This window comes from Callionymus lyra, chromosome 4, assembly GCF_982586985.1.
Source record: "Callionymus lyra chromosome 4, fCalLyr1.hap1.1, whole genome shotgun sequence".
NCBI lineage: Eukaryota > Metazoa > Chordata > Actinopteri > Syngnathiformes > Callionymidae > Callionymus > Callionymus lyra.
The window spans coordinates 3482989-3507567 of record NC_141821.1 but is presented as its reverse complement, the minus strand read 5'-3'; the positions used below and the strand labels follow the sequence as shown (position 1 = coordinate 3507567).

At 37.4% G+C, this 24579-nt stretch overlaps 5 protein-coding genes across 9 annotated transcripts in view; all 5 read right to left on the bottom strand.

Annotated features, from left to right (window-relative positions):
• Nucleotides 1-11843, bottom strand: part of LOC148080571 (uncharacterized) — an 85530-nt gene extending 73687 nt beyond the window's left edge. The window contains exon 1 of the mRNA XM_087788488.1: nt 11816-11843. Within this exon, the coding sequence (XP_087644614.1) occupies nt 11816-11834 (19 nt within the window). The 5' untranslated portion in view covers nt 11835-11843. The remainder of the gene's footprint in view (nt 1-11815) is intronic.
• On the bottom strand, nt 47-3472 carry LOC148080573 (uncharacterized). Of its 3 annotated transcripts, none has more exons than XR_015710869.1 (3): nt 3436-3472; nt 572-2357; nt 47-498 (listed from the first exon to the last, which is right to left on the bottom strand). XR_015710869.1 is itself a non-coding variant. In XM_087788511.1 (2 exons), the coding sequence occupies exons 1-2, from the start codon at nt 3449-3451 to the stop codon at nt 1405-1407; spliced, it is 969 nt and encodes a 322-aa protein (XP_087644637.1). In that variant the 5' UTR covers nt 3452-3472; the 3' UTR covers nt 47-1404. The 3 variants fall into 3 exon arrangements, 1 of the variants encoding a protein (XP_087644637.1); XR_015710868.1 differs by having other exon boundaries at nt 47-494; XM_087788511.1 differs by having other exon boundaries at nt 47-2357.
• LOC148080572 (uncharacterized) lies at nt 5283-7880 on the bottom strand. Its single transcript, XM_087788510.1, has 2 exons — nt 7804-7880; nt 5283-6597 (listed from the first exon to the last, which is right to left on the bottom strand). Exons 1-2 carry the CDS (start codon nt 7817-7819, stop codon nt 5615-5617), a joined length of 999 nt encoding a protein of 332 aa, XP_087644636.1. The 5' UTR covers nt 7820-7880; the 3' UTR covers nt 5283-5614.
• LOC148080565 (uncharacterized) overlaps nt 8630-24579 on the bottom strand; it is a 47999-nt gene continuing 32049 nt past the window's right edge. The window contains exons 1-3 of one of the 3 annotated variants that reach the window (XM_087788493.1): nt 11816-11867; nt 10894-11009; nt 8630-10323 (exon numbers count right to left, since the gene is read on the bottom strand). In XM_087788493.1, coding sequence (XP_087644619.1) covers nt 9032-10323; nt 10894-10900 — 1299 coding nt within the window. In that variant the 5' untranslated portion in view covers nt 10901-11009; nt 11816-11867 and the 3' untranslated portion in view covers nt 8630-9031. Of the gene's footprint in view, nt 10324-10893; nt 11010-11815; nt 11868-24579 lie in introns of those variants that run through there. The other 2 variants (XM_087788494.1, XM_087788492.1) reach the window with 2 other exon arrangements.
• LOC148080570 (uncharacterized) lies at nt 15321-16811 on the bottom strand. Its single transcript, XM_087788515.1, has one exon. It carries the CDS (start codon nt 16736-16738, stop codon nt 15779-15781), a length of 960 nt encoding a protein of 319 aa, XP_087644641.1. The 5' UTR covers nt 16739-16811; the 3' UTR covers nt 15321-15778.

Genomic DNA, 24579 nt, shown 5'->3' with positions numbered 1-24579 from the left:
TGTGACCCTGGTCTGGAAAAGCGCTTTACAAATAAAAATTACTTACTTTCTTACTATTAAATTTACTTGGATAATAATTGATTTGCCTTATTAATTAACATAGTACAACATATCAATTAACAGAACAGTTAAGAACAATGTAATGGAACGATGATGCTTGCTTTGATATCATGGAAGGAACAATATTCATTACTCAAGAAGGAACAGACTTGAAGGCTTAATAATTGTCTTCTTCTGGGAAAGCTTTAAGACTTATCTTAAGCTAATCTTGCTGCCGCTGATCAATTAGAAAAATTCCAACACATCAATCAATGCAAGAGTGACAATGTTACAGTTTCAGGAGAGAGGAAGTTGTGATGATGACGAGGAGGTTGAGGTGAGCAGGATGAGGAGGATGAGCAGCAGCAGGAGAAGCACGAATGAAGGCCCTGGATCCAGTGATGTCGGGTCTTCTTGGGTCCGGCCCTGGTACTTTGTTGCAGGCTGGCAAAGATCTTCCTTGAGAGAGTTGGCGTTACCAACCAGAGACGTATCTTTACTCTGCTCAAGGGTTAACAAGTCTTTGACTCACGGATCTTTCTGGAATAGCAGTTCGGTTGCTTGGTAGAGCCAGAGAGATTCAGCCACGCTTGGCTGGGTGCTGGAGCTTGAAGGTGTGCAGGTTGCTTGCGTCTTGAGAAGGTAAGCAGCTGGGCGCTCCTCTCACCAAGTTGCAGGAAGGAGGCAGGAGTCAGAAACGGGAGGGAAGAGTCAAGAGGATGAAGGCAAAAGGGTCAAGAGAGTGATTTGAATCATGCAGTCCTCTTTAAAGCCATCAAATCGTGCTCCTGATTGGTGGGTGACATCTGATTCCTCACCCCCACATTGGCTAGAGATGGTCCCCCCCTCTGTCCTTTGGTTTTCTCTCCTCCTTCGTATTGACTTTTAAACTTTTTATTTGATGTTTTTGAAAGATCTGAGGCTCACATAAAATGCTAACTTATCATGACTTTCCCACCTCTTTCTAAGGATCAGAATGATATCATACATTACATGTTATGAAAACACAATATTGAGATGTATTTTCAGACAGCATATAAACATCAAAACACTTTTATATTTGGAAATATATTTCATATGACTTCCTTCTTTGGCGTCTCTTTACCTGAAAGTTTTTTATTGAACAAGAAAAATACATTTAATACTCTGAAGGTCATCTAGTCATTCTGCTCTTCTGGCCATGCTGGTCTGTGGCCATGTGTGGACACTGGCCGGGATTTTGATTTTGGGGGGGGGTCTGCATACCAAGGTAGTCGTAAAACAGAACTTTGGTCTTTCGGTTAACAGCAAAAACAACATGAAGGATTTCACTACATATCTAAAAGATGATAAGAACAATGACCAGATTGCGAGCAGATGATTTTCTCACTTGTGAATTCTCATGTGTTTTTTCAGATTCCATTTCTGTTTAAAAGTTTTATCACACTGAGAGCAGGAGAAAGGTTTTTCTCCGGTGTGAGTTCCCATGTGTTTCTTCAGATCACATTTATGAGTAAAACATTTACCACACTGAGAGCAGGTAAAAGGTTTTTCTCCGGTGTGAGTTTTCATGTGTTTATTCAGATTCCAACTCTGACTATAGGATTTACCACACACCGTGCAGGTGAAAGCCTTTTCTATTGAGTGAATTCTCATGTGATCCTTCAGATAACTTCTCTTTCCAAAACATTTTCCACAATGAGAACAACGAAAAGGTTCTCGTCCGCAGACTTTTCTGTGATAGGTCAGACGAGATTTTGAAGAACATTTCTTCCCACATCCAGAGCAGATCAGTGATTTGTGATCATCATCTTTCTTCTCACTGACATGAACTTTTGGATTCTCCACAGAGTTTGAACCTGACTGAGTGTTACTGGTTTCTCTCCAGTCTTCACTGTCATCAGTGTCAGATTCAGAAGACAGCCCCCTCTGGTGGTCAGGATGGAGAGGTGTATGCAAGTAGCTGGCTGGTTCTGGTCCTCCACAGTTGTCTCCATCATCTTCTGCCTTCATTTGTGGAGTCAGGTTGTTGGTGTCATCATCATATTCATTCTTCACATCAACAGGAGTGTGGAAGAACTGGGAGGCATTCATTTCCACTTCTTCTTTAATGAGTTCATGTTCTTGTTCCTCCTTAATCAGACTGAAGCTGCACTTCTGTTCCTCAACTTCTTTTTTAATAAAAGTAAGTTCTTGTTCCTCCTTAATCAGACTGAAGCTGCACTTCTGTTCCTCAACTTCTTTTTTAATAAAAGTAAGTTCTTGTTCCTCCTTAATCAGACTAAAGCTGCACTTCTGTTCCTCAACTTCTTCTTTGATCACCAGCAGCTGCTGAACATCTGCAGCGACAGAAACACACCTGAGTCACTGACCAATTAGATCGAGCTGGAGGAATTTATGATGATGAACGAGAAGGACTTGAAGAACTGCCTCAGTATCACAGGAGATTCACAGGATCAACCAGTGAAAGTGCCGAAGACACTAAACAAAACCACTTCTTTATCACAACTGGAGAATATTTCTGGTACTTTTAAGCTAAGGTATCGTGAACTAATGCGTCAAAATTACACTAGACGTGAATTACATGATATACGAATATCAACAGCGATCAAGCCAACACCCAGAGTCTGCTAAATGTGTCGTGCGCGCATACTTTGCTTAATACGGTTGTGCCTGAGCAAGAAGTCTCATACAAAACATAAACACACGAAGCTCTTTAAAAGTAATAGAAACATGCAATAGTTCATTTTCACGAGTTAATCAAGATATATTTCCATTAAAGAAACTGCATTTACTTTCTAGATATTTTATCAAATATTTTAAAAGTTTTAAAATGTTCCTATAAATCTCAATGTGTACCGTTTTTAACTGTGTATAGAAAATACCCCTAGTTTAGCATGGCTGGAATTGATCTAGACTGAAGTAGACTAACTGAAGAATAGACTCAGGAAGTTTCATGAAATCATTTCGTGTACTTTAAAAAAAAAAGGCCAAACTAGTGATATTTTATCCACACATTTGAAAACAGCATCCAAGTGTTCACTTCATAACAGTTATAAAAACCCACTAAAGCCTCAACTTATTGGAGACACGACAGTAGTATTACAAAAACACAACTTAAAATTCCTGTGATTTCTCACAATAAATGTAAAATACTTTCTGATATCTCAGTAAAATATGATTACTATGTTTATGTTAAAATAGATATAATAATTGTTGACTTTGGTTATATATGTGCTTTGTCACTAATTTAATAATAATAATAGCTCGTAGCAACATATAGAGAGAAAATAACTATGAACTAGTTCATTCTTGGAGACGTGAACTTCTGAAAATACTGAATTATAAACTGAACTAATTCATTTTAAAGCTGGTGAACTAAAAGTGGAACTAGTTCATGTATAAAGTTCAATTTACCAATTATGGTCTCCATCTCCTGCAGGATTGTCCTCCGTTTGGAGCTGCTTCGGTGTGTTCTGGTGGAAGAAAATGGAGGAGAGTGAAGATCCTTTGTTTACCACTGAGTCACGTGGGTTTCTTCTTCTGAAGTCGTTGTTAGTCTAGAGTTTACTCTGTTGCCATCTAGCGGCTGAAATGTGAACTTCAACAAAGTCAAGACTTTTCAGACTGTGAGAGACGGAAACCTTTTAAATTAGAACTGCATTAAAGAATAGATTAACTTTAAATTAGTAAAACATGTGTCTCACCTCTCAGACTTATCATGTTGAGAAGTTCACATCCGAGACACAATAATGATCAAACAGTAAGTTTGTAGTTAAACGAGCGGATATTAAATTAATCATGAACTTATAAATATGTTTTTCGTGATTTTCATTAGGACCACATGATCGTTTTATACCACATGTGTCTATCAGCTCATTCAATGCAAAATAAAAAGGTTGCAGGGATTATAGGTTTGTTTGCTATTGTCTGATCACCTTGAGTCTTCTCTACGAGAGTCACAGACGTTCTTGTGAAACAACATCACGTCAGTATCAAACTGAAGCTGCAGGTCCAATTGAAAGTTCAGCAAAAGCCAGTTTCCTTCATGAGATCATGTGTTCGGAGCCACCTCCTCGAGGCAAGAAAACAGCAAACACGTTTTATAAATATTACAAGTGTATATAAGTGTATATATTTTATTGGAAGTACAGTTTCCCACTGTATCTCCAGCGCGTTCGTTGTTTCGACCTCAAAGAGAACCAGAAGGCAAACCGTTAAAAGAACTTGTGTTTATTCTAACAGAAGGAGATTAAGACCCAGAATTCTGGGTCAGCGACTGTTACCTGAGGAACTCTCAGATACAGCCTACCAACTTACTACAGAAACAAAGAAACAGACATTTTTTATACAGTCGAGCTTGGGCGAGGACACTTCGGATTGGCTCCATGGACCCGGACCTCGTTTTGGGTTAGTACACATCAGGTTGCTAGGCAGGTTAGGGTGTTATAGCAGTCTCCCCAGACGTGAACCTTTTACCCAGACATGGACCGTCATCAGACCAGTTCTGCGGTTGGAGACTGGCGCGTTCGGTTCCTCTTTACAGCACAGATGTTTCCTGTTCTTTCACTCGTCAGCATTTCACACTTTTAATTCTCATTTCACACTTTTAATTCTCACTTCACACTTACATCGTGGCCTTTCCATGCACTCGGGGTTAAATTCAGGTTAGATTTCTTACCAGATTATATTGTACTCTGTGGAATTTTCAATTTATTCTTTATTGGTTAATACACTGTATATTTTATCTGTATTATATAATATACACACGTGTCTGTATCGCAGGTGAGCCACAAATTCTATTCAAGCACATAGATTATCATAACATCTTCACATCATCATCACTACTCATCACTTCGAGTCACTGAATCATATTTTTATTCTCTTAAGAAGTTTCTAACAAGCTCCTGATTGTCTCTGTAATTCAACTATTCGTGATAAAAACTCTGTATAATACAAACATTTTACAAACAAATTAACGAATAGAAACTGTAAATCCAGTTGATTCCTTATAAAAAGGTTTACTTTAAGAACATCTAAGTTCTGGTAGATTTAACTTTTAAATGGCCTCTAGGTAAAATTACCTGAAGAAAAGAGCACCACCCTTGATTTCTAGTCCAAAGGAAACTATTAAATTTACTTGGATAATAATTAATTGGCATTATTAATTAATTATGAAACACTAGTTTGAATCAATCTCATTAACTGAAGTTACTACTTGTTATTAATGTTCTTTACTGAGAAAGAGGCTCTTAAATTGATTATACAAAAATATGAAAAATTGTAAAGGCAACTGACGTACTTTTTATGGGATTTATTGAAAGAAATAAAGAGAAAAGGGAGAACAGTTAAGAACAATGTAATGGAATGATGATGCTTGCTTTGATATCATGGAAGGAACAATATTAATTACTCAGGAAGTAACGGACTTGAAGGCTTTGATAATTGTCATCTTCTGGGAAAGCTTTAAGACCAAGGTAGTCGTAAAACAGAACTTTGGTCTTTCTGTTAACAGCAAAAACAACATGCATGATTTCACTACATAGTATCTAAAAGATGATAAGAACAATGACCAGAGTGCAAGCACATGATTTTCTCACTCGTGAATGCTCATGTGTTTCTTCAGATTCCCACTCTGTTTAAAGGTTTTATCACACTGAGAGCAGGTAAATGGTTTTTCTCCTGTGTGACTTCTCATGTGTTTCTTCAAAGTCCCACTCTCAGTAAAACATTTACCACACTGAGAGCAGGAGAAAGGTTTTTCTCCTGTGTGAATTACCATGTGTTGCTTCAGATGTCCACTCTGAGTAAAACATTTGCCACATTGCGAGCAGGTATAAGGTTTTTCTCCTGTGTGAGTTCTCATGTGCGTCATCAGAGTGCAACTCTGACTATAGGATTTACTACACAACATGCAGGTGAAAGGCTTTTCTAGTGTGTGAATTCTCATGTGATGCTTCAGAATACTTCTCTTTACAAAACATTTTCCACAAATTGAACAACTAAAAGGTTCTCGTCCGCAGACTTTTGTGTGTTTACTCAGTCCAGATTTAGAAGAACATTTCCTCCCACATCCAGAGCAGATCAGTGATTTGTGATCGTCATCTTTCTTCTTACTGACATGAACTTTTGGATTCTCCACAGAGTTTGAACCTGACTGAGTGTTACTGGTTTCTCTCCAGTCTTCACTGTCATCAGTGTCAGATTCAGAAGACAGCCCCCTCTGGTGGTCAGGATGGAGAGGTGTATGCAAGTAGCTGGCTGGTTCTGGTCCTCCACAGTTGTCTCCATCATCTTCTGCCTTCATTTGTGGAGTCAAGTTGTTGGTGTCGTCATCATATTCATTCTTCACATCAACAGGAGTGTGGAAGAACTGGGAGTTTTTTTCATCTTGTATATTCTCCGCCTCTTCTTCTTTAATGAGTTCATGTTCTTGTTCTTCCTTAATCAGACTGAAGCTGCACTTCTGTTCCTCAACTTCTTCTTTAATAAAAGTAAGTTCTTGTTCCTCCTTAATCAGACTGAAGCTACACTTCTGTTCCTCAACTTCTTCTTTGATCACCAGCAGCTGCTGAACATCTGCAGCGACACAAACACACCTGAGTCACTGACCAATTAGATCGAGCTGGAGGAATTTATGAAGATGAACGAGAAGGACTTGAAGAACTGCCTCAGTATCACAGGAGACTCACAGGATCAACCAGTGAAAGTAACATTTTACAAACATCAACCTGTAACCAAGTTCTGTTAACTTGGTTATAAAAAAGACCTTAGTTGACTTGTTTTTAAACTGAAGAGCTACAGTTATGATCATTTATTAAGTGATTTGAAAAAAATACTTGTTTGTTTTGCCGAAGTCACTAAACAAAACCACTTCTTTATCACAACTGGAGAATATTTCGGGTACTTTTAAGCTTAGGTATCGTGAACTAATGCGTCAAAATTACACTAGACGTGAATTACATGATATACGAATATCAACAGCGATCAAGTCAACACCCAGAGTCTGCTAAATGTGTCGTGCGCGCATACTTTGCTTAATACGGTTGTGCCTGAGCCAGAAGTCTCATACAAAACATAAACACAAGAAGCTCTTTAAAAGTAATAGAAACATGAAATAGTTAAATTTCACGAATAAATCCAGATATTTCCATTAAAAAAAACTGCATTTACTTTCAAGATATCTTATCAAATATTTTAAAAGTTTTAAAATGTTCCTTTAAATCTCAATGTGTACCGTTTTTAACTGTGTATAGAAAATACCCCTAGTTTAGCATGGCTGGAATTGATCTAGACTAAGTAGACTAACTGAAGAATAGACTCAGGAAGTTTCATCAAATTCTTTAGTGTACTTATAACAAAAAAAGGCCAAACTAGTGATATTTTATCCACACATTTGAAAACAGCATCCAAGTGTTCACTTCATAACAGTTATAAAAACCCACTAAAGCCTCAACTTATTGGAGACACGACAGTAGTATTACAAAAACACAACTTAAAATTCCTGTCATTTTAAATTTAAAATACTTTCTGATATCTCAGTAAAGTATGATTAATATGTTTATGTTAAAATAGATATAATAATTGTTGACTTTGGTTATATATGTGCTTTGTCACTAATTTAATAATAATAGCTCGTAGCAACATATAGAGAGAAAATAACTATGAACTAGTTCATTCTTGGAGACGTGAACTTCTGAAAATACTGAATTATAAACTGAACTAATTCATTTTAAAGCTGGTGAACTAAAAGTGGAACTAGTTCATGTATGAAGTTCAATTTACCAATTATGGTCTCCATCTCCTGCAGGATTGTCCTCCGTTTGGAGCTGCTTCGGTGTGTTCTGGTGGAAGAAAATGGAGGAGAGTGAAGATCCTTTGTTTACCACTGAGTCACGTGGTTTTCTTCTTCTGGCGTCGATGTTAGTCTAGATTTAGAACTGTTGCCATCTAACGGCTGGAATGTGAACTTCGACACAGTCAAGAGTATTCAGACTGAGAGACGGAAACCTTTTAAATTAGAACTGCATTAAAGAATAGATTAACTTTAAATTAGTAAAACAAATGGAATTATTTAAAAGGATATGAAAGAATCACAGACCAAAATGTTTACAGTAACATGTGTCTCTCCTCTCAGACTTATCATGTTGAGAAGTTCACATCCGAGACACAATAATGATCAAACAGTAAGTTTAAGGGTAAGGTAAGGTAAAACTTGATTGATCCCTCAGGAGGTCTCCTTCGGGAAATTGTTTGTAGTTAAACGAGTGGATATTCAATTAATCATGAACTTATAAATATGTTTTTCGTGATTTTTATTAGGACCACATGATTGTTTTATACCACATGTGTCCATCAGCTAATTTAATGCAAAATAAAAAGGTTGCAGGGATTATAGGTTTGTTTGCTATTGTCTGATCACCTTGAGTCTTCTCTACGAGAGTCACAGACGTTCTTGTGATACAACATCACTTCAGTATTAATCAATTACTGTGTACACAGTCTCTCGATAAGCTGTGTTGCTCTCCCGTCGATCAGATCACTAAGGATCCCTCAAGGACTAATTTGTGGGGGTAGGATCTGACTTAATGCTTTCAACAATCACAAGAAATAAGTTGGTGGTTGAAAGACCCCCATTTTATTTGTATACAATTAAAGAAATACCAGCAACGTTTCCAGTTCTGTTGAGGTTGCTGTTATATCTCCATCCCAGTTTCACAAGTCTTACATTTTGTTCCTCTAATGGTCTCAGAGGTGGATTACTTTTCAGTCCAGTAACTTGCACAGAGACATCTTGTTTAAAACTTAAATTCATCCTTCACACATGCAACAGACAACATTATACCGTTTTATTAATGTAAAATGTAGTTAAGTAAATGTGATAAACATTGTATTTCAACATGTTTCATTCACTATTATTCTGCAATGGAACCACTGAGATGTGTCTCTTCAAACTCTCACTTCGAGTGAAAGATGACAAGAACAATGACCAAAGTGCGAGCAGATGATTTTCTCACTCATGAACGCTCATGTGTTTCTTCAAAGCCCCACTCTGTTTAAAAGTTTTATCACACCGAGTGCAGGTAAAAGGTTTTTCTCCTGTGTGACTTCTCATGTGTTTACTTAAAGAACCTACACATGCATAACATTTACCACACTGCGAGCAGATGAAAGGTTTTTCTCCAGTGTGACTTCTCATGTGTTTTCTTAAAGAACCTACACGTGCATAACATTTACCACACTGTGAGCAGATGGAAGGTTTTTCTCCAGTGTGAATTCTCATGTGTGTCCTCAGATGATCAGCCCTAATAAAACTTTTTCCACACTGCGAGCAGACAGAAGGTTTTTCCACAGTGTGAATTCTCATGTGTTTTCTCAAAGAACCTCCACGTGCATAACATTTACCACACTGCGAGCAGATGAAAGGTTTTTCTCCTGTGTGAGTTCTCATGTGTTTGCTCAAACAATCCCCACGTGCATAACATTTACCACACTGAGAGCAGGTATACGGTTTTTCTCCAGAATGAATTCGCATGTGCTTTCTCAGGCTTTGTTTATGTGAAAAGCAAGTACCACACTGCGAGCAGATGAAAGGTTTTTCTCCAGTGTGAGTTCTCATGTGTTTCTTCAAACTCCCTTTCTGAGTAAAAGAATGATCACACTGTGAGCAGATGAAAGGTTTCTCTCCAGTGTGAATTCTCATGTGCATCTTCAACCTACCCCTCCGAGCAAAAGATTTACCACACTGAGAGCAGATAAAAGGTTTTTCTAAAGTGTGAATTTTCATGTGATCCTTCAGATTCCTCCTTTTTACAAAACATTTTGCACAAAACGAACAACTAAAAGGTTCTCGACAGCAGACTTTTGTGTGCTGAGTCAGTCCGGATTTTGAAGAACATTTCTTCCCACATCCAGGACAGATAAGTAATTTGTGATCATCATCTTTCTTCTCACTGACATGAACTTTTGGATTCTCCACAGAGTTTGAACCTGACTGAGTGTTACTGGTTTCTCTCCAGTCTTCACTGTCATCAGTGTCAGATTCAGAAGACAGCCCCCTCTGGTGGTCAGGATGGAGAGGTGTATGCAAGTAACTGGCTGGTTCTGGTCCTCCACAGTTGTCTCCATCATCTTCTGCCTTCATTTGTGGAGTCAGGTTGTTGGTGTCATCATTATATTCATTCTTCACATCAACAGGAGTGTGGAAGAACAGGGAGGGATTTTTTTCTTTCTTTAGTATTTTTAGACTATAGCTGCACTTCTGTTCTTCAACTTCTTCTTTGATCACCAGCAGCTGCTGAACATCTGCAGGAACACAAACACATCTGAGTCACTGACCAATCCAACCATTTTCTAAAGTCTTATTTGTGATGCATCAGTGGACGTGTTATATATGTTATATATACACAAGTCATGTTACATTATTTCTCAGTGCTGAGAAACGTCTATTAGCTTTTACACAGAACACTTTGCAAGAGAGACATCCAGGAATCATTCTTAAAAGGTGACTGAGCATGTAATGCATTACATGTTGCTTTAACTCGGTAGTTTAAGGAATTGTAAAATAAATATAGTTATCATTTACTTGGTACATTTCTCAGTAAAATGCATTACTTTATTTGTTATTTTAACTAAATTATTTATTTTATAATGATTCAATTTTTGTCTCAAAGTCTGCTGGTAGAAAAAAATGACACTGAATTCATGAAAAGCTTGTTATGTCAATTTTTAATATATTCATATTGTAATATTTCATGTAATAATCTTTGTTTGCTTTTTTTTACTTTTCTTCTGAAGTTAAGATCTAATCTTTGATGAAACACTAACAGGTCATTTATACTCTAGTTGCTCGTCCTCTCGTCTCCACATCCACACCTCTCATTCAAGTCAGCATGAAGGCTGTAATGTTGACTGACTCCATCAAGATGTTTCTTGAGCTGGGGTGTAAGTCTGGATCAGATCACTGATGGAAGGTCTGACCATGAATAGATCTGAAAATAACAACCAGAATTTTAAAATGATCCTGAAAGAAACTGGCAGCCAGTGAAGAGTTTGAAGGAGAAATGTGAGTTCTTCTACTAGAGCGGCTCAGAATTCTGGCTGCAGAGTTTTTTAATTAAACTGCAGGCGAGACACATCCTTCTTGTTAAGACATGAAAAAAAAAATGTTTTCACAAGCTGTACAACAAGCTCCAGGTCGTGTTTTTACAACATTTTCCTAAGTTTAGAGATTTTTCTCAGTTGAAACAGTTTCTGGTCAGTTTTCTGAAGAGTTGAACCAGAGACATGTACCGCAGCCATTATATTGTTGTATTGAAAAACTAAAAAAAATGGTTGTGAAAGTAAAAGTGATATAAAAGTAGTTTAACATTACAATTTAAAGACAGTAATATTGTCGGTCACATATGATACTTTACTACTTATACTATACTTCAAGTAGCAAGAGGTACTTTTACCAGTTTTTAGTTGTTGTTTTTTACTTTTAACGTAGTATTATTTCACACATCTTTTTCCACGACCTCTCGCTCCACATCAATCATCGTCACAAGGCGCTGAAGAGAACGACATCCTCTCCAGTAGCTCCATAGCAACGATCAATAACTTTCTGTTTTTTATTAATAATTTATTCGATGGATACTTTAAAACATGGAGAGGATCTGCTGTCACTGAAATCAATGGCATTATCTAATAAAGTTCTATCTATCTATATCATGATCCACACTGCGTCATATTAATGACGTACACAACGTATGAACAATGTCATTATTCCACCTTGAATAGAAATATAAGTGTGTACCTGGATTTATGGTCTCCATCTCCAGCAGGATTGTCCTCCGTTTGGAGCTGCTTCGGTGTGTTCTGGTGGAAGAAATGGAGGAGAGTGAAGATCCTTTGTTAACCACTGAGTCACGTGGTTTTCTTCTTCTGACGTCGTTGTTAGTCTAGACTCTAGACTCTGTTGCCATCTAGCGGATGAAATGTGAACTTCAACAAAGTCAAGAGTATTCAGACTGTTGAGAGACGGAAACCTTTTAAATTAGAACTGCATTAAAGAATAGTTCGAAATGATTAACTTTAAATTAGTAAAACAAATAGAACTATTTAAAAGGATATGAAAGTATGAATCCCGGACTAAAATGTTCACAGGAGCAGGAACCCTCTGTAACAAATGGTTTAAGCAGTAGGATGATGACATGATGACATCAGAAGCAGAGGTGATGAGTTTAGTGACAGACGTTGACAGTAAAGAACCTTTGATGTGTTTCTTCAGATTCAGGTAGAAAATCTTTATTCTCCTGCTGTGACATTTTTTTAATTCTCAAGATAAATATGTATCATGAGTTGGTTCTTACTGTTGAACAGAAGCATGTTTCTCACCTCTCAGACTTATCATTTTGAGAAGTTCCCACTACTACTACTACTACTACTGACTCCTTTAAGAAACATCTTAAGACGTTTTTATTTGTTCAGGCTTTTCTTTGATTTTCTGGAACTCCTGTTCTGTTATCAGTTTTATCTTGATCTTTAAAATATATACTTTATTGAATATTGTTTTGATTGTTTAAGCGCTTTGTGACCCTGGTCTGGAAAAGTGCTATATAAATAAAAATAACTTACTTACTTACTAACTTACTTACATCCGAGACACAATAATGATCAAACAGTAACACGGACGTGTTTGTTAAACGGGTGGATATCAAATTAATCTTAAACTTAAAAATATGTTTTCGTTCACCAATCTGATTTTTATTATGACCACATGATCTTTTTATACTACATGTGTCTATCAGCTAATTCAATGCAAAATAAAAAGTTTGCAGGGATTATAATGACTCCTACTTATATAGCACTTTCTGTGCTTATTCAGGACTCAAAGTGCTTTACACTAAGTTACAAATTCACCCATTCACACACTGATGAGAGTAGGCTGCGACACAGCGTGCCAGCTCAACCATCAGGAGCAATCGGGGTAAAGTGTCTTGCTCAGGGACACAATGCCACATTCTCGTCCGGAACTGGGATTGAACCTGCAACCTCTCAGACCACAAGTCAACCACTCTACCATCTGAGCTATGACGCCCTTAATTGTAGGTTTGTTTGCTATTGTCTGATCACCTTGAGTCTTCTCTACGAGAGTCACAGACGTTCTTGTGAAACAACATCACGTCAGTATCAAACGGAAGCTGCAGGTTCACATGAAAGTTCAGCAAAAGCCAGTTTCCTTCATGTGATCATGTGTTCGGAGCCACCTCCTCGAAGAACACATTTATAGAAGCAACATCACATGATGAATATGCAAGAAAATCCGGGTTCGGGTCACGGGGGCAGCAGTTTCATCAGGGAGACCAGACTTTCCTCCTCCAGCTACATCATCGAGCTCCTCCCGAGGGTCCCCAAGGCATTCACATACCAGCTGGGAGACATAGTCTCAATAGCACATCCTGGGTCTGCCCGTGGTCTCCTACCGATTGAACTCACCATGAACACCTCACCAGTGGTTCGTCCTGGAGGCTTCCGGATCAGATGTTCACCTCAACTGACTCCTCTCAACATGGAGGAGCAGCAGTTCTACTCCGAGGCTCTCCGCTATGACCATGATTCTCACCCTATCTCCAGGACAGAGTCCAACCACCCTACGGAAAATAACTCATTTTGGCCACCTGTACCAGCGATCTTGTTCTTTCTGTCACTATGCACTGTATGTGACCATCTTGAGGTCTTATATGATTGACATATATAAATGGAGGGAGGGAGAGGGATAAATAATCTACGCTGAATTCCAGATTTATTTGGATGTACAAAGAAAACATGCTTGGATTTGCTCGTATTGTGGAAGGATGGGCCCCAAGAGGTGAAAAGACCAAGGAATCAACTGCATGAGTTGATTCTTTATTTAAGAAATCATAAGTCTCGTAGAGAGGGTGTCTGCCCTCCAGACTGAATCCAAATGTTGGTTCAACAGCAGATGGGCTTGAAAACTGAAGGCCCTGGCTCCAAATCTACATTCAGAGATATATGGTGTAACTAATAGATCAGATTTGATGTCTTAGAGGGTTTATTAGTTTGGATAAGATCTGTGATGTATGTTGGTGCTAGACCATGAATATAAATACCTATATAATATATATATAATACATAAATTGTATTCTAAATTCTACAGGAAGCCAACGTATAGAAGACAGCACAGGGGAAATGTGTTCGCGCCTCTTAGTCTTAGTCAGGACACAAGCTGCAGAGTTCTATATAGCTGAAGATTCTGAGAGACTTTTTAGAACATCCTGACAGAAGAGTTAAAATAGTCCAGTCTGGAGGTAACACAAGCATGGAGTTTCTCTGCAGCATCCAATGGAAGGTTTGTTTTATGTGTGAGTTAAATGAAAAATCCTCGTCAAAGCAGACACTGATTCTTTACAGTGGTGCTAGTAGCAGGAATCCATTACGTAAAGCTAAATCATTAGTTAATGATTGTCTGAGATGTTGTGGACCAACTAGTAGAACGTCAGTTTTGTCTGAGTTAAGTAAAAGGAAGTTTTTGGTCATCCAGTACTTGATATCTGTAATACAGGACTGTAGTTGTGTATCTGATTCTTTCATCTGCTTCATTGACAAATACAGTTGAGTGAAGACAAGATTAGAGATAGGCCTATAGTTAGTGAGAACCCCTGGATCAAGAGCAGAGGTTTGATTACTGCAACTTTAAAAGTCTGATGACTGATTCGGTTAACAGTCTTTTGAATTAATGGTGCAATTCAGTTAAGCTTGTAACATGTATGCTGTCAACAATGTTATCAATGTCAATGTCTGTCCTCAGCCTTTGACACAGTTCATTTCAGATCCTGCTGAAAAGACAAATGCATGAAGTGGGACTGTCTGGGTCTGTGTTACAGTGGTTCTCGTCATACCTTTCTGGGCGCAGTTTTAGTGTATCTGCCAATCAAATGAGGTCTGAATCGGCGGATCTGTTGTGTGGAGTCCCTCAAGGTTCTGTTCTGGGCCCTTATTGTTTTTGCTGTACTTGATTCCCCTCGGTAAAATCATTCAGAGATTTCCTGATGTTTCTTATCACATTTTTGCTGATGACATCCAGCTCTACTGCTCTTTTGATCCAACTGAGCCCCAGAGGCTGAACCCGCTACAGAGGCGAACAATCAGGTTTGGACTGTAAACTCCAACAAAGGTAAAACTTGGTTCAAAATCACACTCAAGTTTTATTTGCAAGAGAGAAATTACAGACGTACACCAAAGTTCTCCTTCACAAAGAACTGTCAGGTCACTCTTTATACTGTATCACAGTTGTGTAAGCTGCTCATTATCCGTTTGGATGAGAATCCTGAGCCAGCGAAGAATGAATGGATGGAGATTATTATAATATACACTGTGGAGTCATTCATAAGGTCTGTCTTGCAACAATCACAGAAAAAGATTTACCAAGAATTTTCAATTAATATTTTCACGTGTGTATCCACTCTCATTCTCTCAGCGTTAAAGAAGCCCAGCCAAGTGCCGATTGGCTAAATAACCCTGTGGACACTCATTTTGTTATGTAAACAATCCGATAATTGTCGCACAACAGGAAAGAACATGTTGAGAGGGAGTGGGTAGGGCAATTGGGGAGTGTGAAGAAACTCAAATTTTGAGCAAAGGGAAAGTCAAATATATATCTCAAATGCATGCATAGAGACTAATAATAATAAATCCAGTACATCAGAAAAAGGCCCAAAACTATATTCACATGGTGCTATGTGCACCTTTATTTGAGTCAAGATTCATCTTTTTCTCCTTTGTGACTTGTCATATGTCTATATAGATTCCCACTTTGAGTAAAGGATTTACCACACTTGGAGCAGTTAAAAGGTTTTTCTCCAGTGTGAGTTTTCATGTGTGTCTTCAGATTCCAACTCTCAGTAAATGATTTGTCACACAATGTACAGGTGAAGGGTTTTTCTCCTGTGTGAGTTCTTATATGTACCTTCAAGCTACGTGCATTTGCATAACTAATACCACAGCACGAGCAGATGAAAGGTTTTTCTCCAGTGTGAATCCTAATGTGATTTTTCAGGCTCATTGCAAGTGCAAAACAATTACCACACTGTGAGCAGGTATACGGTTTTTCACCTGAGTGAGTTCTAATGTGTCTCTTCAGAGTCCCACCCAGAGTAAAAGATTTACCGCACTGAGAGCAGGTGAAAGGTCTTTCTCCTGTATGAGTTCTCATATGTTCCTTCAGGTTCCTGGTCTGAGTAAAAGATTTACCACATTTGGAGCAATTAAAAGGTTTTTCTCCAGTGTGAATTCTTATGTGAACCTTCAAGCTACGTGCGCGTGCATAACAAATACCACAGCGCGAGCAGATGAAAGGTTTTTCTCCAGTGTGAATCCTAATATGATTTTTCAGGGTTATTGCAAGTGCAAAAGAATCACCACACTGTGAGCAGGTATAAGGTTTTTCACCTGAGTGAGTTCTTATGTGTTTCTTCAGATACCCATCCTTAGTAAAAGATTTACCACACTGAGAGCAGGTAAAAGGTTTTTCTCCAGTGTGAGTTCTTTTGTGACCTTTCAGATTATAACTATTACTAAAAGATTTACCACACAGAGTGCAGGTGAAAGGTCTTTCTCCTGTATGAGTTCTCATATGTTCCTTCAGGCTCCCGGCCTGAGTAAAAGATTTACCACACTGAGAGCAGGTATAGGGTTTTTCTCCTGTATGAGTTCTCATATGTTCCTTCAGATTCCCGCCCCGAGTAAAAGATTTACCACAGTGAGAGCAGGTTAGAGGTTTTTTTTTCTCACTGTGAGTCATCATGTGATTCTTCATAGTGATCCTCTGTGCAAAACACTTTCCACAAATCAAACAACTAAAAGGTTGTCGACCGCAGATTTTTGTGTGTTTAGTCAGTCCAGATTTTGAAGAACATTTCCTCCCACATCCAGAGCAGATCAGTGATTTGTGATCATCTTTCTTCTCACTGACATGAACTTTTGGATTCTCCACAGAGTTTGAACCTGACTGAGTGTTACTGGTTTCTCTCCAGTCTTCACTGTCATCAGTGTCAGATTCAGAAGACAGCCCCCTCTGGTGGTCAGGATGGAGAGGTGTATGCAAGTAGCTGGCTGGTTCTGGTCCTCCACAGTTGTCTCCATCATCTTCTGCCTTCATTTGTGGAGTCAGGTTGTTGGTGTCGTCATCATATTCATTCTTCACATCAACAGGAGTGTGGAAGAACTGGGAGGGATTTTTTTCTATGTCTTGTATTTTTAGACTGAAGCTGCACTTCTGTTCCTCAACTTCTTCTTTGATCACCAGCAGCTGCTGAACATCTGCAGGAACACAAACACATCTGAGTCTCTAACATAGAAATATTAAGATATGAAATGATAGCATCTACACTCTTTTTTAATGCAAATTAGGCAAAAATCTAGGTAAATTGTTAAAAAAAACCACTCATTGGAACAACACAAATCAGACACTGGAAAGGCTAAATGATGAGTAGGAAGCAGTTTGGGTATCACAACTGACGGCTGATGAGTTTAACACCATTAGAGAAGCACTTCTTCTGCTTCCTCTTATCCATCGAACCTCAGTGGAGTTACCTGAGGAGCACTAGGAGTGTTAGGTTCAAAGGTCATCATTCTGCTGAGTCACGTTTCTTCTTCGAACACAGACTGCACTATATCTAAAGTAGGGGTGTCCACACTTTTTAAATGATCAAGTCCAAAAGATCTACCTTCATCAAGTATGCTTAACATGAGTAAGTACACAAGCAAGTACATACTTCAGTCAGATGACTGCACTGAATGGACTGATAATCAGTCATGATGGAAGGATGAGTTGATTTAATCAATTACTTTTCCTCTGTGAGTAACTTTCAAAAGTATCCATGAGCCAACAAAAGATAACATGAAATAATAATAATATAATAATATAATAATAATAAATAACTTGAAGCAGCTCTATACGATTTGACGCAGAGCGACGCCAATGGACTAAAGGTGGTAGTGTTTAGCCTGACGGGAAACTACATTTCCCATGAGCACTCGTTAACGTCGCAAAAAATTGCCATGTAAATGGTTTACAGCAGTTGGACAAATTTTCTGTTTCCAGACTTCCATTGTCTGAATGAAGGAAGATAAATGACTTTCGTATAAATAAATGTCAAAATGTATAGATAAATGTATAATCAAATGTATAAATATGTAACAAAATGTATCAAATGTAGCAATTCGCTGGGAACCGATTCTCTGGAGAGGACAACTTTCAGTAAGTTTCCACTACGATCACGTGCGACGGCCATCTTAGAATCAAGTGTTTAGAGTTACTGACCAATCCTACATTCACATTTGACTAGAGGCGTTAACCTGAATATTCTACTATAAAAGATCCGCCATTTTGTGAGATCTTTGCCTTCTGGCATTCGAAGACGTCTGCGATAGATCTCTCTGTTGATAGATCTCTGTTGATAGATCTCTCTGCTTGCTAGCGCTGTGTTCACGTAAGTTTGTCTCTGACTTTTGCATGATTCACTAAACAAGCATTTTTCTTAAACTCATCCATGTGTCTGTCCTTCATTCCACCACCACGTACGAGGCTGGGGAGGGTCGGTTCATCGGAACACAGAAACCCCTAACAACTTGGTGCACGTGACCCTTGGCGTGGACTGATGGTTTGAAGGCCTTTTCGATTCCGAGACGAACTCTGAGCTGATTGTTCTCCAGGCAACCAGGCCGCGGCAACTTTACCTTACTTCAAGAATCAGGCGAGAAAGATTTGATCTTATTTTTACATAGATTTTATAATCTATAATCTAAAATTAAGTTTATTTTTGGTTAGGAAAGATTACATATATATTCTATATTAGTTTTGGTTGCCTGGAAGAATAAACGTAAGTCTCTGGTTCTGTCACAAATTTAGATTATAATTTTCAATAGTGCTTTCTCAAGCTGGTGCTCGTTTTTTGAGGTATTACATGGTCAGTTGTTGTTTTTTGTTGTATTAAGTGTAGACGACATTATCGTGTCCCGGGTTTTGAAGAAAAAACGTTGTGAAGTTTGAAGAAAAAACGTTGTGAAGTTTTGAAGAAAAAACGTTGATTAGAATTTAAGTAGAATTGATAGGCAGAGGAGACACGACCTGGTAAACCTTGGGAATTCTGAGTAGAGGTGGAAGTATAACCGGCTCCCTCTACGGGGCGTCTGACATTTTAAATTTCAGATTCCTAAACTAGTTAGGATGCTTGGCCTATGGTTGATTATGGTAGACGTACCTTTTCGGTAAGCCGAGTAGCTATCATAAATTTGGGGATGTAAGGTGATTTGAGGGGTCTCTCCCAATATCCTGGTCTGAAGACTCTGCCAGCCGGTGTGTAGGCCAGTTAGATCTCATTGTGTTCGGTGTTGAGGGGCTCCACAGGTATTTGGCAGTATAGTTAGGGCTAGTTAATTTTTCCGAACCATCACGGTGATGGATAAAGTCTCATTGATGATTAGTTTAGAGTTAGTTCGACGGGGGTTGAAATAGAATGGATGAGTTGAGGGGTCTCCTATCCAGGGTGTTTGGAAGCTAACTGAGCGATCGAGGGGCTCCTGCCATTATGACTTCAACACTTTAGACACGACAGGCTGGTCAAGAGTCTCGTTCCACGTAGCATAGTGTGTCTCTCTCACCTGTTTTGGTAAAATACTGTTGTCGTCGTATTGTCATGACATATTGTTTGTTTAAATTGTCTGTGTCTGTATATTTTTATATTTAGAATATTTTTTCTCGCTGCGGTACTTGTAAAAATTAGCATTCGTTTGTGTGAGATCTCTGACTTTCTGTGACTCAGCTGAGAGTCCAGGTTCTTGTGTCTGTGGACACTATCTCTTGCTGATAAGAACTGCTTCTTGGCAGACGTTGTCTCTTCAGCTGCTGCAAGGCAACTGAGCTCCGAAAGAGTTTTTCCTTGTTAGTGGGAGTGGTTTCGCTTGGAGGTTGAACTTTTAAGACTTCCTTCTTTTCCTCACCGACCCTCCCGTTGTATTCATGTCTTCTTTAAACACACATTCTTACGTCATCTTGAATTCTATGTTGATCCCGACTGTTTGTTTGAATTGTTGACTTATTACCTTTTCTCTTACCTTTATCCATTGTTGTCATTTCTATTTTTCTATTTTTTATTGATTTCTATTATTATTTTTGTTTAGTTTTTTCCTTTATTGTTTTTCTTTTAAGTATATGGATTGGGTTTGATATCATTTTCTTTTCTCTTTATTAAGTAACATTCTTTGTTGACAATAGTTATTATACTATTATTCCTGTTTCTTAATTAAGGTATATATGAATATATACAGTTAATTAGTGGTATAATTGGTTTAAGAAGAAAAACAAAAACAACTCACATTTCAATTTTCTCCTTCTTCTGCTGTGTTCAATAACAATAACACAATTAACATTGATTGTTGGCACACTGTTGTATGTATTAATGATCTTGATCATCCTCTCTTACTATTTCACATTATCAATTGATCAACTCACAATTGGTCACATTGAGTGTAACTTTGGTTGTTTTGTGTTGCTAATACTGCTTATCTAAAACAAGTGTGTCATTGACTGCTTGCACGTGTGTACGTTTGTTGATATCTAGTTCCTGTTTCTTCTACTCTCAATTGCTGATCTCTGGTGTTGTATTTGCTATGCTGCCCCCTGCTGGTTTTCTCTTTGCTTGATCCTTAATTGACTTTTGTTCTGACTCAATTGGTTTAATTATTTAATTATTAATTAATTGAATCAATTGCAGTTTATTTTGTTTTTTTAATTTTTCAATTATTACTCTAAATACATTTTATTATTTTAACAATAAGTTAAATGTACTACTGTTTTATTATTTTTAGTAAATTAGGGATTGGATTTTTATCTTTTTAATTATTGGAGGAATGTTAACTTATGTGTTGTATTTGGTCTTTAGACAGTCACTCTTATTCCTCTTTGTCAATTGCGCTATATATATATATATATATATATATATATATATATATATATATATGCAACTAATTAGGAAGTTAAATAAATATTAATAAATAAATAATAAGTTGTTAATTGACCATTGTTTTGACTTTAATACTTTTAATTAATTAGTATATATGTGATTAGATCTAATTGCATTTATTTTCAAATTATTCCATTCATTTTAATTTTATCATTTTTATTATTAATATCTTAATTTACTTTTTTGTTTTATTTATCTCGGATTTCATAATATTTTAATTAGTTAATTAAAGTTTTGGTTCTTAATTTAGATTTTTAGATTCTTCCTCTTTCATATTTTCATTTAATTGTTTATTTTGGTAATTGCTTCCCCACCTATTACTATTATTAGCATTATTATTAATATTATTATTAATTTGTGCTATTCATTTATTGACCTTCTCTTTTTAAAAGAAAAGTAACTATTACTACAGGTGACAAGTTAAAGCTCCTGACAAGGAAGAAAAAGAAGAATCTTTACTCTGTTTTTAACTTATTATAAGTGTGTTACTGACATTAATGATTTCTGAGAATTCATAATAAATAGAATAGTTCAACAAAATGCTCTTATTGAGCTCCAGATACAGCTAATTAAGATTCAACTTAAAGACTTGAAAGAGCTTCTCTAAAAAATAGAGATGATGATAGATGATGATAGTTCTAGGGTCCTATCATAGATGATAGTTGATGATAGTTCTAGGGTCCTATCATAGATGATAGTTGATGATAGTTCTAGGGTCCTATCATAGATGATAGTTGATGTTAGTTCTAGGGTCCTATCATAGATGATAGTTGATGATAGTTCTAGGGTCCTATCATAGATGATAGTTGATGATAGTTCTAGGGTCCTATCATAGATGACAGTTGATGATAGTTCTAGGGTCCTATCATAGATGATAGTTGATGATAGTTCTAGGGTCCTATCATAGATGATAGTTGATGATAGTTCTAGGGTCCTATCATAGATGACAGTTGATGATAGTTCTAGGGTCCTATCATAGATGATAGTTGATGATAGTTCTAGGGTCCTATCATAGATGATAGTTGATGATAGTTCTAGGGTCCTATCATAGATGATAGTTGATGATAGTTCTAGGGTCCTATCATAGATGATAGTTGATGATAGTTCTAGGGTCCTATCATAGATGATAGTTGATGATAGTTCTAGGGTCCTATCATAGATGATAGTTGATGATAGTTCTAGGGTCCTATCATAGATGATAGTTGATGATAGTTCTAGGGTCCTATCATAGATGATAGTTGATGATAGTTCTAGGGTCCTATCATAGATGACAGTTGATGATAGTTCTAGGGTCCTATCATAGATGATAGTTGATGATAGTTCTAGGGTCCTATCATAGATGATAGTTGATGATAGTTCTAGGGTCCTATCATAGATGATAGTTGATGATAGTTCTAGGGTCCTATCATAGATGATAGTTGATGATAGTTCTAGGGTCCTATCATAGATGACAGTTGATGATAGTTCTAGGGTCCTATCATAGATGATAGTTGATGATAGTTCTAGGGTCCTATCATAGATGATAGTTGATGATAGTTCTAGGGTCCTATCATAGATGATAGTTGATGATAGTTCTAGGGTCCTATCATAGATGATAGTTGATGATAGTTCTAGGGTCCTATCATAGATGATAGTTGATGATAGTTCTAGGGTCCTATCATAGATGATAGTTGATGATAGTTCTAGGGTCCTATCATAGATGATAGTTGATGATAGTTCTAGGGTCCTATCATAGATGACAGTTGATGATAGTTCTAGGGTCCTATCATAGATGATAGTTGATGATAGTTCTAGGGTCCTATCATAGATGATAGTTGATGATAGTTCTAGGGTCCTATCATAGATGATAGTTGATGATAGTTCTAGGGTCCTATCATAGATGATAGTTGATGATAGTTCTAGGGTCCTATCATAGATGACAGTTGATGATAGTTCTAGGGTCCTATCATAGATGATAGTTGATGATAGTTCTAGGGTCCTATCATAGATGATAGTTGATGATAGTTCTAGGGTCCTATCATAGATGATAGTTGATGATAGTTCTAGGGTCCTATCATAGATGATAGTTGATGATAGTTCTAGGGTCCTATCATAGATGATAGTTGATGATAGTTCTAGGGTCCTATCATAGATGATAGTTGATGATAGTTCTAGGGTCCTATCATAGATGATAGTTGATGATAGTTCTAGGGTCCTATCATAGATGATAGTTGATGATAGTTCTAGGCTCCTATCATAGATCCCTATTGGCCACTGACTGGAGTGCATGGGTGTGGCAGGAGAAGAGGACGAGGGGATGGAAACAAACAAACAAAGAATTTTGGTCAACAATGGCGCATTTTTGGCTTTTAGTCCAGGAACTTTGGTCCAGTTCCCTATCGGTGACACCTACGATTGAAGCAATTTTTCTTTAGTTGAACAAACAAGAACTCAACCTCAACAACTCTCCACCAAGAATGAACTTCTGCTCCAGAGAGGGAGGAGCTGTACTGGTTCAACGTGATTGAACATCTGATGGTTTCTCTGATCTTGAAAAGACTTTTGAGACTTTATTCCTATGATCCACCTGTGGACCCCCCACACTGAACTATTAACTATATCTGGGATGATGATGAACGTGATGATGACGACAAATGGCACGATCTGGTCGCAAACATGAACTTGACTCTAGTCTGCGGTGACATTTTTGTGGTCCTGATGGTGAGGCTGCTGAACTAACAACTGAACAAGGTTCTCTATGCTCTCTCTGACACTTCTGTCCCTCGTGTTGCTCTTGCTGTGGTTGCTGGTGGAGAAGCTAGGTTCTATATATTATATATAGATATTATAATATAGGTATTATAACAGGGCCCTGAGAAATGCAAAGTTGTTTGTGATTTGATGAAAAAGTAGACAAATCTTAGAAACATGATAACTTCCTGAGTCTAAAATGTAACAGTAAACAGTTAATCCCAGAATAACATCCTCTGATTGATCCACTCAGAGCTATGATGAAAGCAGCCATAAGAAAACTAAACAAAACTTGTGTGGTCGACTGATGCAGAATTTTATTTAAACTAATTATAAGTGACTCTGTCTAGAGCTGCTGACTTGTCACCTCCAGAAACTAGACTATAGAGACTAGACTATAAAGAATATACTATAGAGACTAGAGTATACTATACTAAACCACTCCATCTTGATGCGAGTGAAATTGATGATATATTGTTCTTTGAAATTAGACTAAAATTGTGAAAATGGTAAAAATAGAGACTAAAATACTGTAAGAAGGTCAAAGAAAAAATAGTTAATTGAGAGATACATTCAAAGAAACACTTTGAAAAATAAATATGACATTCTTCTCTCTAGTTGAATAAACCAAACACCTATAGACTAAGAGGAAATCTCCTTGAAGTGAATATTAATTAAAGGAACTAGTTAAGAATAAGCAAAATAGTAATATAGAATAGATACTGTATTTCTGTTGTGGGAAGATTCTGTAAATCATAAACTTAATCTTCAACATCATCATCATCATCATCATCATCATCACTGA